At 44.6% G+C, this 15369-nt stretch overlaps 1 protein-coding gene across 1 annotated transcript; it reads right to left on the reverse strand.

The window, feature by feature from the left end:
* Positions 1-1843: 1843 nt before the first annotated feature.
* Positions 1844-4078, reverse strand: LOC311235640 (leucine-rich repeat transmembrane neuronal protein 4-like; the record flags this gene model as incomplete). The annotated part of the gene is made up of 2 exons (XM_084323105.1): positions 1844-3477; positions 4075-4078. The coding sequence occupies 2 exons, from the start codon at positions 4076-4078 to the stop codon at positions 1844-1846; spliced, it is 1638 nt and encodes a 545-aa protein (XP_084179231.1).
* Between the last annotated feature and the right edge of the window lie 11291 nt (positions 4079-15369).

Raw genomic sequence — 15369 nt, forward strand, 5'->3', positions numbered from 1 at the left:
TGTCTCAGGACAAGGTGTTTTAGGACAAGGTGTTTCAGGACATGGTGTTTCAGGACAAGGTGTTTCAGGACAAGGTGTTTCGGGACAAGGTGTTTCAGGACATGGTGTATCAGGACAATGTGTTTCAGGACAAGGTGTTTCAGGACAAGGTGTCTCAGGACAAGGTGTTTCAGGACAAAGTGTCCCAGGACAAAGTGTTTCATGACAAGGTGTCCCAGGACAAGGTGTTTCAGGACATGGTCTCAGGACAAGGTGTTTCAGGACAAGGTGTCTCAGGACAAGGTGTTTCAGGACAAGGTGTTTCAGGACAAGGTGTTTCAGGACAAGGTGTTTCGGGACAAGGTGTTTCAGGACCAGGTGTCTCAGGACATGGTGTCTCAGGACAAGGTGTTTCAGGACAAGGTGTTTCAGGACAAGGTGTCTCAGGACAAGGTGTTTCAGGACAAGGTGTTTCAGGACAAGGTGTCTCAGGACAAAGTGTCTCAGGACAAAGTGTTTCAGGACAAGGTGTTTCAGGACAAAGTGTCTCAGGACAAGGTGTCTCAGGACAAGGTGTTTCAGGACATGGTGTTTCAGGACAAGGTGTTTCAGGACAAGGTGTTTCAGGACAAGGTGGTTCAGGACATGTTGTCTCAGGACATGGTGTTTCAGGACAAGGTGTTTCAGGACAATGTGTTTCATCCACGTCCACTCTTCCATTCCTTGTAGCAGAGAGGTTCTTTCTACAGTAGCTGCTGCACTGGAGGAGGTGAAACCTGTAAATTATATGGAGCCATGTTTCTGAGAATAATGGTTAGAATATCTCCCAACAGAACCGAGTAAATCAATGACCCATCAGAGCCCCCAACACCCCCCCACACACACACATGCACACACACACACACACACAGACACACACACATGCACACACAAACACACACACATGCACACACAAACACACACACATACACACACACACACACACACACATATCCACCTACACGAATGCATTTCTTCAGTAAACGCACAGTGGGACCTGGACCAAAGAAAGGGCAGAGCCCCTGGAGTTTGGAGTTATGTGCCTTGCTCAGGGGCACTTTAGTAGAGATGGTGGGCCCTATCCACCCTCCACTCAACAGCTTAAAGCCGGGTATTGAACTAGCAACCTCGCGGTTAGCATGGGGGGGACCCTCGATAGAAACGATAATCTATAGTCGATCTATAATGCTGGGGCCCTCACGAGTCACGACTGCCTTTAACAAAAAGACGGCCCCCACAAATGACTTGGTATAATCCGCACACTGCCTGCCACCCCCAGAGATATTCTAATGTACAGTAAGTATCTTTCGGTTTGTTTTCATATCCTATGACAATAGGAGCATGTCAATGAGGATGAGGTAGAGTTCTCCTGAACTGCATTGATTGTTCGACAGCACCAATAGTTGGCTACCTCTGCACTTAGCCAGGTTACTATAGTACCAAATTAGATCCCTCTGCTGTGAAACCCACTTCATTGTTTCTGTGTGCTCTTCTCTGCAAGTGCCGTCCACACACTTTACTCCACACACAACACACTCTACTCCACACAGAATACGCACCACACACTCTACTCCACACACAACACACACTCTACTCCACACACAACACACACCACACACTCTACTCCACACACAACACGCACGTCGCACCATACACTCTACTCCACACACACAACACGCATCACAGTGTGCCTTTCACTAGCACTGCAGAAGCAATTAATTTATCTAGAAACAAGTACATTCTGTGTGGGGGAACGGGGGGGAAAAGTATTTTTTTTTACCTCTGACTTGCCAGTGTACTTTGTGTCTTTCTAGGTGGGACCAGCTCAGACCTCACACTCTATAGATCCCGATATGGTGCAGGTGCACGGCCTGCCCTCGTCCACCAGAGAGTCCAGAGTCTCCGAGTTGGAGTAGCTCAGGTAGTATTCTTGCAGCTGAGAGTTGAGGTCAAGCTCTTGCTTCCGGGTCTTTTTCCTGCGCTTTCTGTGGTTGACAGACTGCTGCTGCAGCTGCCTCATGCTATTAGGGTAGCGCCTCCAAGAGACATAAATAACAAGGAGGATCAATGATACTGACAGAAACAAGGCTACACTGCCGGCGATGATTTTATGGAAGGCCATGTGCTCAAACTCCAGCTCGGGGATAAATGGCGTTGGGGTTTCCGGAGAGACGGGGGCCGTGGAGATCACGACCGCGGGCGTCGTGGCTCTTCTCCTCGTGGGCGAGACGGGTGGCGGTGTGAGTCTGTGAACCGGCGGCGATTCGGTAGGATGTTTGTTCGCCGTGACCGGGGGCGACGGAAGAGTTACTACATTCGCGACCGGAGTCGAGTTCCGCGCGGTGGTCGGAGTCGCGGTGGGCGGCGCTGCCGCAATTGCCGCGTCCCCCCCCGTGCATATCGAGTGGTTCCTCGCTACGTCCACAACCCTGTCTCCCTGAACCGATTTGGGACTGCTGCAGATCATGCTGATGTCCTTTGCACCCCTGAAGGTCTTGAGCCAGGCCACGAGCGGACAGATGCTGGGGCTGCAGTTCCAGGCGTTCCCGCTCAGACTGACGGAGGTCAGGGAGCTCCACACCGACACGGTGTCCACGGAGACGCTGCTGAGCTTGTTGGACTCCAGGTTCAGCGTCTGCAGGGCCGGCATGCACCGGAACACGGCCGGGTCCAAGATCTGGATCTCGTTCCCCGACAGGTCTAACTTCTGGAGCCGCTGCCAGGTCCACGGCAAGCCCTGGTTGATGGCCCGTATGCGGTTCCACTGCAGGTAGAGGCTCTGCAGGTTGGTGAGGCGCGGGAAAAGGAAGAAATTAATCCTGGAGAATTGATTGTGCTCTAGATGGAGCTCTATCAACTTGAACAGCCCCAGGAAGGTGGTGCGGGTGAGGGTCCGCAGGCGGTTGTAGCCTAAATCTAAGAACTCCAGGCTGCGGCATTCCAGGAACGTACGCACGTGGATCTGCCTCACGCCGTTGGAGCGGAGGTGCAGATTCTGGAGCTTGCGGAGGCCATAGAAATGACCCGGGTGCAGGGACTGCAGCTGATTGTAGGACAAGTCCAGGTTGCGTAGGTTGGGTATAGCGCTGAACGTGTTATTATGCAGATGCGCGATCTTGTTTGAGCTGAGGATCAGCTCTTTGAGCCGGCGCACGCCGTGGAACGCCAGGGCATCGACGGCGCTGATGGAGTTGTGGTCGAGGTAGAGCCAGATGAGCTGGTTGAGATGGGCAAACTGGTACGGGAGTAGGTCCAGGAGGCTGTTGTAGCGCAGAGACAGGCCCTGGCACCCGCTGGAGATGTTTTCCGGGATATCTTGGAAGATCCCGGACTCGCAGTAAACAATCTTCCCTTCACAGCGGCAGCTCGCGGGGCACATCCTCTCCCCTGCGCCGAGCAGCAGCAGCACCGACGCCTGGAGGAGAAGACAGGACATCCTCCAGTCCCAAGCCGGGGCGCCTGTGGAGGGACAGAGTGGGAGAGAGATAGTCAAAAGGCACGCACGTACACACACACGCGCGCGCGCACACACACACACACACGCACACACACACACACACATATCACACACACACACACACATGCCAAACTTATATATATATATATATATATATATATATATATATATATATATATATATATATATATATATATATATATATATATATATATATATATATATATATATATATATATATATATATGGGACCAGGAGCCTATATAAATAAATAAAATAGCCTATTATTCTTCAATAGTGGGATTCTGTTCAATTTCACTGTGAGAACCAGCTTTTAGTTTGAGTACATTAAGAATTGATGATGGAGACTGACATTAATTAATCACTTGGAAGGCATAATCAATAGATATGACTTGAACGACTACTGTACTAATTAATGTAACGGAAAGAAGAGGGGGAAAAACTCACACCCTAGGCTGCTTGCTTCATGTAATAAGAGCTAATAATTAACCATGCGAGTATAAATTGATCAAATAGCATCCCGAGCTCGAATCCCAGGAGGAAAACGTGCCAGTTAATGATGTAAAAAGGTGACTTACCCATTGTTTGTAGAAGAGTAGGGCTAATCCTCTGAAAGAAATGTATGGAGAGTACATTCAACTCCTTTCATGAGGAAATTGCCGTTTTATTCCGGACAGCCGGCGTTCGTGACAAACCTCATGGTGTACATCCCCGGTGACTTCAATTAGCAGATGAGACAATAGTTTACACAACTGCTCTGCCAGAAAGCCTTAAAGAAAATAGGACGGTGGGCTTAATATTAATACTTGCTCCGTTGTTCGATCCTCCGGTATAGCTGCTGCACGCGCTATAATCCGTTTGAGCGCGAATAGACTGCTCCACAACATTTTACATACATACACGTCACACACACTCTCTCTCTCTCTCTCTCTCTCTCTCTCTCTCTCTCTCTCTCTCTCTCTCTCTCTCTCTCTCTCTCGCGCGCGCGCTCTCTCGCTCTGACTAGAAAAGCGCGCACTGTGCAAAGAGGTTATACTATTATGTATGTTACAGCGTTGCTCGTTTAACAATTAACAGTAAGATCATAATTATACCGTGATTTGCCTGTTCAAATAATGTAATGAACTTCAACTTAATCCAACCAACCTTGAACCTTCCCATGATGGGTATCTTCTCATCTGACACTATTTGGGAGAGAATCTATTCCACATCCCAAAACATTTATACAGGTAATTTTGCCATAATACTTCAATAGGTTTAATGTATAGTCATTTTGGAAAATATTCTTTAAAATGAATGATATATTACTTGATATTGCAGTCACTTTTAAAATAATATGTTTTATGTGTTTTAATGTTTTAATATTTTTGTGTGTGTGAAGGACCCTGTAATTGATACAGATAGGCTGCAAACTCGCATAACCTTTAATCTCAGGGATTCCCTTTTTTATTTTTTTATTAGACGATTAAATCCACAGTCCCATAGCTGTATATTCTGTATTCTCACATCAGGCAAACCTTCACTCAATGAAATAGTGAAATTAAATGTTTCCTCCTTTCTTTTCTGGGGACCCCCTGGTACTCCCTCCAGGATCCCTGGGGGGTCCCCGGACCCCACGCTGAGAACCATCGCACTGCAACGCACAGAACTGCAAACTAGTTTATGAAAAACAACAGCTTTTATATTTTGATATGAAAGTAATCTATAAAACACAGACTATAATAACTATATTAGGATTTGTTGACAGAGTCAGCTATGGAGCGACAATAATGTGTTCATGACGACAAGGTTTCTCTCTAGCCTTTGGCGTGGTTTATTTCACATTGCACCCAGCAGTACACATGAGTCCTTCTCTTGTGAGAGCGACGGAGGAAGAGAGTGAAGGGGGAGGTAACATCTCCTTTTATACTTCTCACCTGGCGTCAGCTACAATAGCTACGCCTATAGCGCCCTCTTGTGGAAACAGTTAGACAGTTACATGCAATCATACATAACATCTAACTTCAACAGGATTAATGGGAATACCCTGGGGACAGCAGGCAGTGTGCGGATTATACCAAGTAATTTGTGGGGGCCCTCTTTTTGCATTATAGATCGACTATAGATTATTGTTTCTATCAAGGGTCTCAAGGGTCATTCAGCAACCCCTCCCCCATAATCTGCACTATAGTGGCAGGTTGATGTAAAAGTAAAGAAGCTAGAGGCTAAACGTGAGGTTGCTAGTTCAATCCCTGGCTTTGAGCTGTTGAGTGGAGGGTGGATAGGGCCCGCCATCTCTACTAAAGTGCCCCTGAACAAGGCACACAACTGCAAACTCCAGGGCATTGCCCTTTAACCAGGTCACACTGTGCATTTACTGAAGAAATGCACATGTGTTTGTGTGTTTATGTTTGTGTGTGTGTTTGTTTGTGTGTGTTTGTGTGTTTGTGTGTTTGTGTGTTTGTGTGTTTGTGTTTGTGTGCGTGTGTGTGTGTGCGCGCAATAATGTGGTAAGAGAGTTTCTCACTTTGTGTGAATTGCCAATCTTTTCTTTCTTCCTCTTCTTGTCCTTCCTCCTGATTGACCACATCCTACAGTCACCAAGTTTACATTTAGTCGTTTAGCTGACGCTTTTATCCAAAGTGACTTATAGATTGTGGACTACCTCTCTGGCGGCTAAGGGTCAGTGGCGTTGTTCGTCAAATAGTGCCTTGAGTGTTACACTCTGAGTGCAGTAATATAGACATATTAGCATGATCCCTACCCACCTTCAAAACCGCTCTCAAAGAGCACCTTCGGGAGGCTGCAATTCGAAACTGGCCCCCGTAAATGTCCGAACACCCTCCCACCCACCCACCCCCTCCTAATGTACATCTCCCTCCCCCTCGTATGTATATATTTACTGTTAGGATCGCTGTTAAATTTGCATATCTTGTATGTCACAAATGTAACAGTACTGTTTATCTGTATGTCATGTATGTCATAAATGTCATGGTTAGATTAGATTAGATTAGATGACTAGATTAGATTTTTATATCTGTATATCTGTATGTTGTGTATGTCATAAATGTCATTATGAATTGAAAATGGGGGACCCTGATGTAAACAAGACGAACGTCTTTCTCTGGTCTGCATCCCCTTAACAATTGTGTGTATTGAGTTGTACTGTAATGTACCCATTCTGCAATCTGTTAATTAAAGTTTTCAATCAATCAATCAATAGGTAGTAGTATAAGGATAGTAACATGGTACATAGTGGTAAGGTACATAGGAGTAAAGACTAACCTTAGCCTCATTGGAAACCTCAATGTCTCCCCTTAACTAGGGTGTGGAAAACATATGACGTGCCCGTGGAAAACCTATGGCTTGGTCTCTTATACTTACCAGCCACCCTGCCACCCCACACCCTGAACATCAAACCCAGTACATTTAAAGTGATAGATACAGTATGGAGATTTCCCCCCCCAGGCCAAACATAATACATATTTGCACAAATTCATTATGAAACTTGAATAGAGTAAATTTATCATGTTTAGAATTCAGACATTTTCTAAATAAACCAATCGGCTGCCTTGGAAATGCCCCCCCCCCCCCCCCCCCCCCCCCAAAAGAAAAAAGAAAAAAGAAAAGTCTTTACTGCTTTAAGACACAGTAGTAGGATAGCACATTTAGTTGTGCTTGGTGCATGTAGGCTTGGCTTATTACATAATGGCTTGTAACTGAAAGATAGAGTGGCCTGGAGGCGATGTTGTGTGTATATAGGGTGAGGGTAGGGTGGTGGGGGGCAGGGGCTGGGCGGGGCAGGACCATAAGTTTGTCCAGAGCTAAAGGTCTTTGGCCTTGATAGGTTTACGAGGGAGTGGATGGAGTTTAAAGAAGAAGACCACTCAGTTTTACAGGGCCGTACGTCATCCCCTACCGTACGTCATCCCCTACCGTACGTCATCCCTATCGTCTACACTACAGGACGGTATGGTAACAAGGAGTTAAGGACCAAACATGTCTACAAGGCAAAAGCAGCACATCATCATGAAGGCAATGTCGGGATACTTAACTTGCACTTAAAACATACATTAATTTATCTCATGTTGACGCCTTTTTGGCGTCAGCCTGGTCCAGGGCATGTTCACATACTGTACACAGGACTGCACATACAGCAGCACAAGAGAGCCAGCGTGTCACGGTATGTTGGACCTGCAGTCATTCAAGATTCAAGATTCAAGAGGTTTATTTGTCACATACATACCAGGGCAATGGGCATACAGTGAAATGCGGGTGACCATGCCCGCTTTGATTGTGCAATAATACTAATAATAAAATAGACATAATAAACAGGTAATAAAATAGACATAAAATAGGCATGATGAAATAGACATGCTAAAGTCCTGAGATTTAAGGATTTAAGTCACTGGGTCCTATGTACACTACTATACAATATACAGTTTTTACTCTATATCCTTATGCTATACTTGCTATATCTAAACTATACTATACAAGAACCACATCGGTTCTTTCCTTAAAGTGACCTTTATTTTCCTCGTTCCTTTATTAAAGTGTCCTTTCCATTTAGTTCAAAGTGATCGTTTGTGTGAGAGCGAATGCAGCATGTGTGTTATGTGTGTGTATGTATGTGCTCATGTGTGCTTGTGTGTGGAGAGTTCAGTGTTCTGATGGCCTGGGGGAAGAAGCTGAGCCGTAGTCTCTCTGTTCTTGTTGCAACTTGCGTGTGTGCGTAGGCGTTTGCCTGACCGCAGCAGCTTGAACAGGCTATTGTTGGGGTGGTGGGGGTCTTTCATTATTATGCAGGCTCTGGATTTGCATATCTGTATAAGTCCTGCAGGGGTGGTAGTGCAATACCCGTAGTACGCTCTGCTGAGCGCACCACTCTCTGTAGGGCCTTCCTGTCCTGTGCCGTGCTGTTTCCAAACCAGGCAGTGATGTTTCCAGTCAGAATGCTCTCTACAGCCCCGGATTAGAAGGAGTGGAGTATCTTCCCCGATACTCTGAACTTCCTTAACTGTCTCAGGTGATAGAGGCGCTGTTTCGCCATTTTTATCACAGAGTCTATGTGTGTTGTCCATGTCAGGTCTTCTGTGATGTGGACTCCCATGTACTTAAGTACGATAGCCCCATTTATCCACAGTGGCGTAAATGGGGCTATCGTGGACAGGGTGAGCAGTTTCAGCGACTTCTGGTTCTTGAGAAGCGCTCTACAAATAAAATGAATTATTATTATTTATTATAAACGCTCTTCTCACACTGTGTTCCGTCAATGAGAGAGTTGTTCCCATACTGCACATAGAGCAGCACAAGAGAGCCAGCATGTTATGTTGGACCTGTACTGCACATAGAGCAGCACAAGAGAGCCAGCATGTTATGTTGGACCTGTAGTCATACTGCACATACAGTAGTTTATAATGGATTATATGATGATGATGATGATGATGATGATGATGATGATGATGATGATGATGATGATGATGATGATGATGATGATGATGGTGGTGATGATGAGTACGGCAACAGTATTGAAGAAAATATTGTCTATTATCACAGAAATACTTTAAAGGTAGCATCTGGTCAACCTGTTTGAATGACAATGAAATCAGACCAAAGCAGGTGTTTGTTAGTTTGTTTGATGGTTGGTTTGTCTCCAAAAGGGGAATAGTCTCTAGTTGGATTGAGTAAGACTGTGATAATGTGATGTTGAAATAACAACCATTTACACTCACGGAAAACGAGGAAACATTTATGTAAATAAGCCATTCTGTGTCTAGAGAATCTGTTGAAGGAGTGAAAACAGACTATTGGCATTCAAATGCACAAATATGATAGACAGAACAGGGAGAAAAACACACACAAACATACGCTTGAGGCAGTGGAGACGGGGAAACTTTAAAATTGATATAACTACTTCATATCCATTTCTCATACTTTGTGTTTTCAACGGACATCCATCACACACGGACAATATAATGTGGGAAATGTTTGGCTGGATTATAAAATGTGAGTTATCATTTGAGGTAACAGCGACCCCTTGTGCATGCAAGGAGAAATGCTATTCTCCAAGCACTTGATGTCAATCTGAAATTCCTGAGCACTGAATAATGGTCTGCGGTGAAAAATCGGTATCACCAACTCGTCTAAATATCAGAGTTGAACTGGGGACTTGCATACATTTATATCTTGCAATGTATAAATATTCTTAATCAGACTAAATCTTTTACAGTAATAGCGTCAATTGATGGCAGGTGAGGTGAATAAGATAAGATAAGAGATTCTTTTATTGGTCCTCTTGGGGAAATGTGGGCATCATAGCAGCATGGGGGAGGGGGGAGGGGAGGTACAGGGCAGGGTAATAGTAGAAATACATAAATATAGGCAATACAATTATAATAAAAAAAAATTCTAATAAACAGTGTAAACAATATAATTAACTCTGAATATAAGAATATGAGAAAGTAAACAATGTAATCAAAGGTGCAGATGAGGGTCTGTATGCCCTATCAGTTATACATTACATATAAATATGGGCAATATGGGAATCCTGGTCCCAGAGGGATTCTAAGAGTTATGAAAAAGTACAATGGTGTTTTAGTTAAACCGATATCTTACAGAGGGTTGCACTATTTCATTTGAACACATTGTTTTTCAGTATTCGGGGCTACACTGCAGGAATATGGCGTATTCCCTATTTTATCTTAGATTATATCACATTAAAATGTATTGTCATCATACAGCACAAGTACAGTACAAGGAAAAGGGAAAAAAAGTTTGGCATCTTACCAGAGTGCAAATGTAACAGGTTAATAAGTGCATTAACAATAGACAATGTACCGGTGATTAAAATGGAATATACTGTATATAAATGAGTACTACTGAGTAAATATGCTATTCTGATGTATGTTACATTATTATGTGCCGTGATATACACTATGGTACTGGCCAGTGGTATAACTAGTAAAAGTAGGTAAGGATATATACAGATAATATCTATATATCTATATTATAGATATAGTATATACAGGTATGTAAACATGTATGTAAACAGGAATATATGCAGGCATATTCAAACATATGTGGATCAATATATATACGGTATATACAGTATTATTATACATGGCTATCATACGGGTAGACTAGTTTGAGGTAGGTAGTTATGATTACAGTGTATTGTGATCTCTTAGAGGATATTGTATTTAATACTCACTTATCATCCCAATCAGTCACAGTCACAGTACATACCCACGTCCCTCCTTCACTATTCTCCCATCAGAAGGGTAGGACTGCTGTTCCCACCTCCCCTCAGTCACAGTACATACCCACGTCCCTCCTTCACTATTCTCCCATCAGAAGGGTAGGACTGCTGTTCCCACCTCCCCTCAGTCACAGTACATACCCACGTCCCTCCTTCACTATTCTCCCATCAGAAGGGTAGGACTGCTGTTCCCACCTCCCCTCAGGCTGCGGTTACACTCTAGCCAAAACGAAGCGTTTCATTTAGCTTTTCAGAACGCTGTGTATTCGCAGGCAAGTTAGACGTCGTTTTGTCTCCTGAGCACAGAGTGATGCATTACAGGGTACTACATGGCTTACATAGCTCTACATGGCACCACAGGGTACTACATGGCACTACAGGGTACTACAGGATACTACGGGGTACTACATGGCACTATGGGGTACTATAGGGTACTACATGGCACTACGGGGTACTACATGGCACTACAGGGTACTACATGTCTGCTCCTTTGCAGCACCACAAACATGGGAACTCTCTAACTCTTCCCCCTACTACAATCTCATGAGCTGTCTAACGCCTGTCCCGTCTCCCTGTCTTCCTATGACTTGCTGTCCTGGAGTGTTGACCGGAGTGTTGGACGTCCCGTGATGAAGGCCGGGAGATTGCGACCCCCTCTGCGTGCCCCCCTGTCTTCGGAGGTCTCGTAGTGGTGACCGGAGTGCCGGATGTCCCGCGATGATGTCGGGGAGTTCGCGACCCTCTCTGCGCCACCCCCCTTCCCCCTGTCTCCGGCTGTCCCTGAGCAACGACCGGAGTGTTGAATGTCCCGTGACTAAGACGGGGAGGACGTGACCCTCTTGCGCCGCCCCTGTGCCTCAAATAGATCCGCTATCAACTCTATCTTTAATCTTTCAAAATGTTCAGTTGCTATCGCTATTAGCTCTATCTTTAATTTTTCAAAATGTACAGTTGCTATTGCATGCACTCATCTGTGTTTCACCACACACATGAGTGCATGCTTACCAACTGTCCGTCTGCAACACTACTATCACCGACATCTAAGAAGGGAGATCCCCCCTTGAACGGCCCTTCTAAGGTTTCTCTCCTCCACATTGCCTGTGGAGCTTTTTTTCCCTATTGTTAGGTTTTAGTGAGTTTTTCCTTACCTTCGCGTGGGGTATGTCTGGGAGTGCTTGCATTCTTTCATTTATTTGCATTCATCTAAAAAATGTTTGGACCCTATGGTGTTCTTGTTCTGTTCTTGACTTATTGTTATGTTGTCTTCTTGACTTGTTTAAAGAAGACCTGTACGGCCCATGGGGACATTAACGTGTGTTGTCGGGCCCTATAAATAAATTTGATTTGATTTGATTTGATGTATATACATGTAGTACAATGCCAAAGCAGTAGGTGGCGATGTAGTTCAAACATGAAGGCCATTTTTAACCAATCAGAAAGGTTGAACGCGCCACTACACTTCCTGCTAAAAAACAACAGTCCACCATCTTTAAATACCCCGCGTGAGCCATTTAGCAACGTAGCATTTATTTTTCAGCAAGAAACAAAGTGCAATAAAAGTGCAATAAACAAAAACGGATATGTAAAGGCAATCATACGAACCACAGTTGCCTTGAGGCTCCAGGTAATGCGTTGTTAGTCCGACACGCTCCGAATTGCAATCCAAAAGAAAAGATGACGCTGGTCCAATGTACTTTCAAAACAAACAGGATTTATTGGGACGCAAGTCACAACAGCCCCAATAGCTGCCTACCACTATAAAACAAACAAAAAGGGTTATGTAAATGAACGTACTGTCAATCAAATGCGAATTGAGTGCGGTCAAAAACTATATGGTACCGCTCTACCTGGGCCTGCATGAACTCTAAATTACCTGCCATGTTATAGGAGTGGTTAGGGGGAACGTGGGAAAAAAGGGGAGTTGACCAGGTAAGTCTCCATCTTGGAATTCATTGACAAATATTAATAAACACAAAGCACGAATACCATAATAAACTATATTTCTAAGGGGGCAATAAAGTTACAATTTATCATCATAGGATTTGGCTCCTACAGGATACATTCACTGTGTTCTGCCTCTCATTTGTTGATGAAACAAAACCAACATCAACACAATTTACCACCAAGAGCGGATAGTTTAGTCTCACAAAAAGATCCCTGATGTTGTTAGCTACATGCTAATGTGAATGGCATTCTCCATGTATATAGTTAGCATCGAGGCTATTAACGTAGTAACGTTAACGCTAGTAGAAATGGATGAAAACTTTATTTAACAGATTGCAGAATGGGTACAATACAATACGGCTCAATACACACAATTGTTAAGGGTATGCAGACTGTTGTAGTTTGGACTGGGCTCCTTATAACAATAACTTGACAACACATGTTGAGCTTAGTTTAGCCGCAGCTACAGGCAATCTGAGGAGGACGCAGCTGCAGTGGCGGTTCGTCCATAGAGGGCGCTAGAGCGCCGCCCCCCCCTGGTTAAAAGAAGAAGAAGAAAGAATTCTTTGCGTGTCCTATTCATCCCCCGGCCGCGTGAATACTTTCCCCAAGGTAGTTGTCCTTCCGCGTTCGGTTTACGCGGCCTGATACAACTGCCTTGGGGAAAGTATTCACGCCCCCCGGCCCATAGCCCCCTCCACACCCTTTTCATGGGCGCTCCACCTGAGCTCCACCGTCAGTGCGCAACTCACAGAGCAAAATGCAAATACGTACGTACAACATAACACAATCAAATACGATATCCGAGGGCGCTTGCTCTAGTGCCCGAAGTAGTCACTCTATTGGCTGAGAGTGGCACGTGACATCACGTCCCTAATCACCTCGAGGGTCTAGTAGGGAAATACGCTCCTCTGCTAGTAGTTGTCGGAAATTGATAATAATCACAAGATACTGTACATTCAGACAGTGTTGGATCTAACTAAATAGATTTATATGGACACTTTTATGGAAAGTTCAAGCCTGGACCACAAAGCTTCTCGAACTTAAGGCTATACTCGGTCTTAGCTGGTTCGGTAAGAACAACAACAACAACAACAACAACAACAACAACAACAACAACAACAAGCTATATGGCTAGCTGGATGCAGTCTGGACAGTGGACATGGACATCAACACTCTGGACAGTGGACATATACACTTTATCAAGCCCTGCTGGACCGAGGCGCGTTTCAACTAAACAAGTGAGTCGCGATCTCTCTCTCGATGCTCTGTTGTTGAGAGGGGGAACTAACTAATTAATTTTGCAGCGGGGGGGCATAATCACCCGGACAATATAATGGTAACTTGTTTAAAATGACAAGATATACATCTGTGATTATTATTGGATGGATCTGTGAGAGAGAGAGAGAGAGAGCGAGAGAGAGAGAGAGAGAGAGAGAGAGAGAGAGAGAGAGAGAGAGAGAGAGAGAGAGCTGTGCGTGTTTGTGTAGGGCTATTGGAAACGTGGCTGCATTTGACTGACTGTGATCATATATTGATTGATGGCAATGGTGATAGTTGTACTCTACCTAAGTTAAATATTCGCCAATGCGTGCCTTGGTACATGTTTGCAAAATGTTTGGTATAGCGCCCCCCCTGGAGAAGAATTCACCAGCCGCCACTGCGCAGCTGATATCCTGTATAGGTCCAGCCAGGGGAGAATTTGGCGTCGGTGTCTACTACTGCGCATGGGCGTTGGGCAAGAACAGCTCCGTATCCGGCTCGCGCAAATTACATGGCACTGTTGTCGGCGAGTTTCCAAAACGAAAACACCCTTTCAGCTTTGCCGCTAGGAAAACGCGTTTTCCTGCCAAAACGGCGTTTCCTTTTAACTTGGACTTGCAAACGTAATCATTCGAAAATACAACGTTGCTGTTTTCCCCCAGTGTAACCATGGCCTCAGTCACAGTACATACCCACGTCCCTCCTTCACTATTCTCCCATCAGAAGGGTAGGACTGCTGTTCCCGCCTCCCCTCAGTCACAGTACAAACCCACGTCCCTCCTTCACTATTCTCCCGTCAGAAGCGTAGGACTGCTGTTCCCGCCTCCCCTCAGTGGTGTAGCCGTGCACCTCCTCAGAAGGAGCCGTGCAGACTCAGAAGGAGATTCTATCCCCAGGCCATCAGGATGCTCAACGACAATAACACTATGTAACAAACCATCAAATACACTCACAGCACACACATCCACTCACTTTAAATAAACAACTCACTGTAGCACCCACTTTAGACACATTAACACACTTTATATTTATTGATAAAGAGATTTGCACTACAACTCATACCTCATTACACCTTACCCTAAATTGTACCTCATCCCATTTCTGCATTGTACTGTATATTGTATTGTAACTCAGTTACTTTTTCTACTCATTGTTGTATATGTATATCGAACACTTTTGTTTACGTACTTTTGACTTCTATTTTATACTTATTTTATTCTTATCTATTTTTATCTAGCACACTCTCAGGAGCAAAACAGAAAGAAGCATTTCATATAAAAGTATTCTGTATTTTTGTATGACAACTAATAAAGAAACTTGAAACTTGAACTCCTCCACAACCACAACAACACTGCTCCTCAGGAAGTAGACCGCCTCCTCACACCTGTCCCCCCAGAAGATACCGTAGTCGTTTAGCCAAAAGCAGCAT

The sequence above is a fragment of the Notolepis coatsorum genome, assembly GCF_963971535.1.
Source record: "Notolepis coatsorum genome assembly, chromosome: 10".
In the NCBI taxonomy this organism is placed as follows: domain Eukaryota; kingdom Metazoa; phylum Chordata; class Actinopteri; order Aulopiformes; family Paralepididae; genus Notolepis; species Notolepis coatsorum.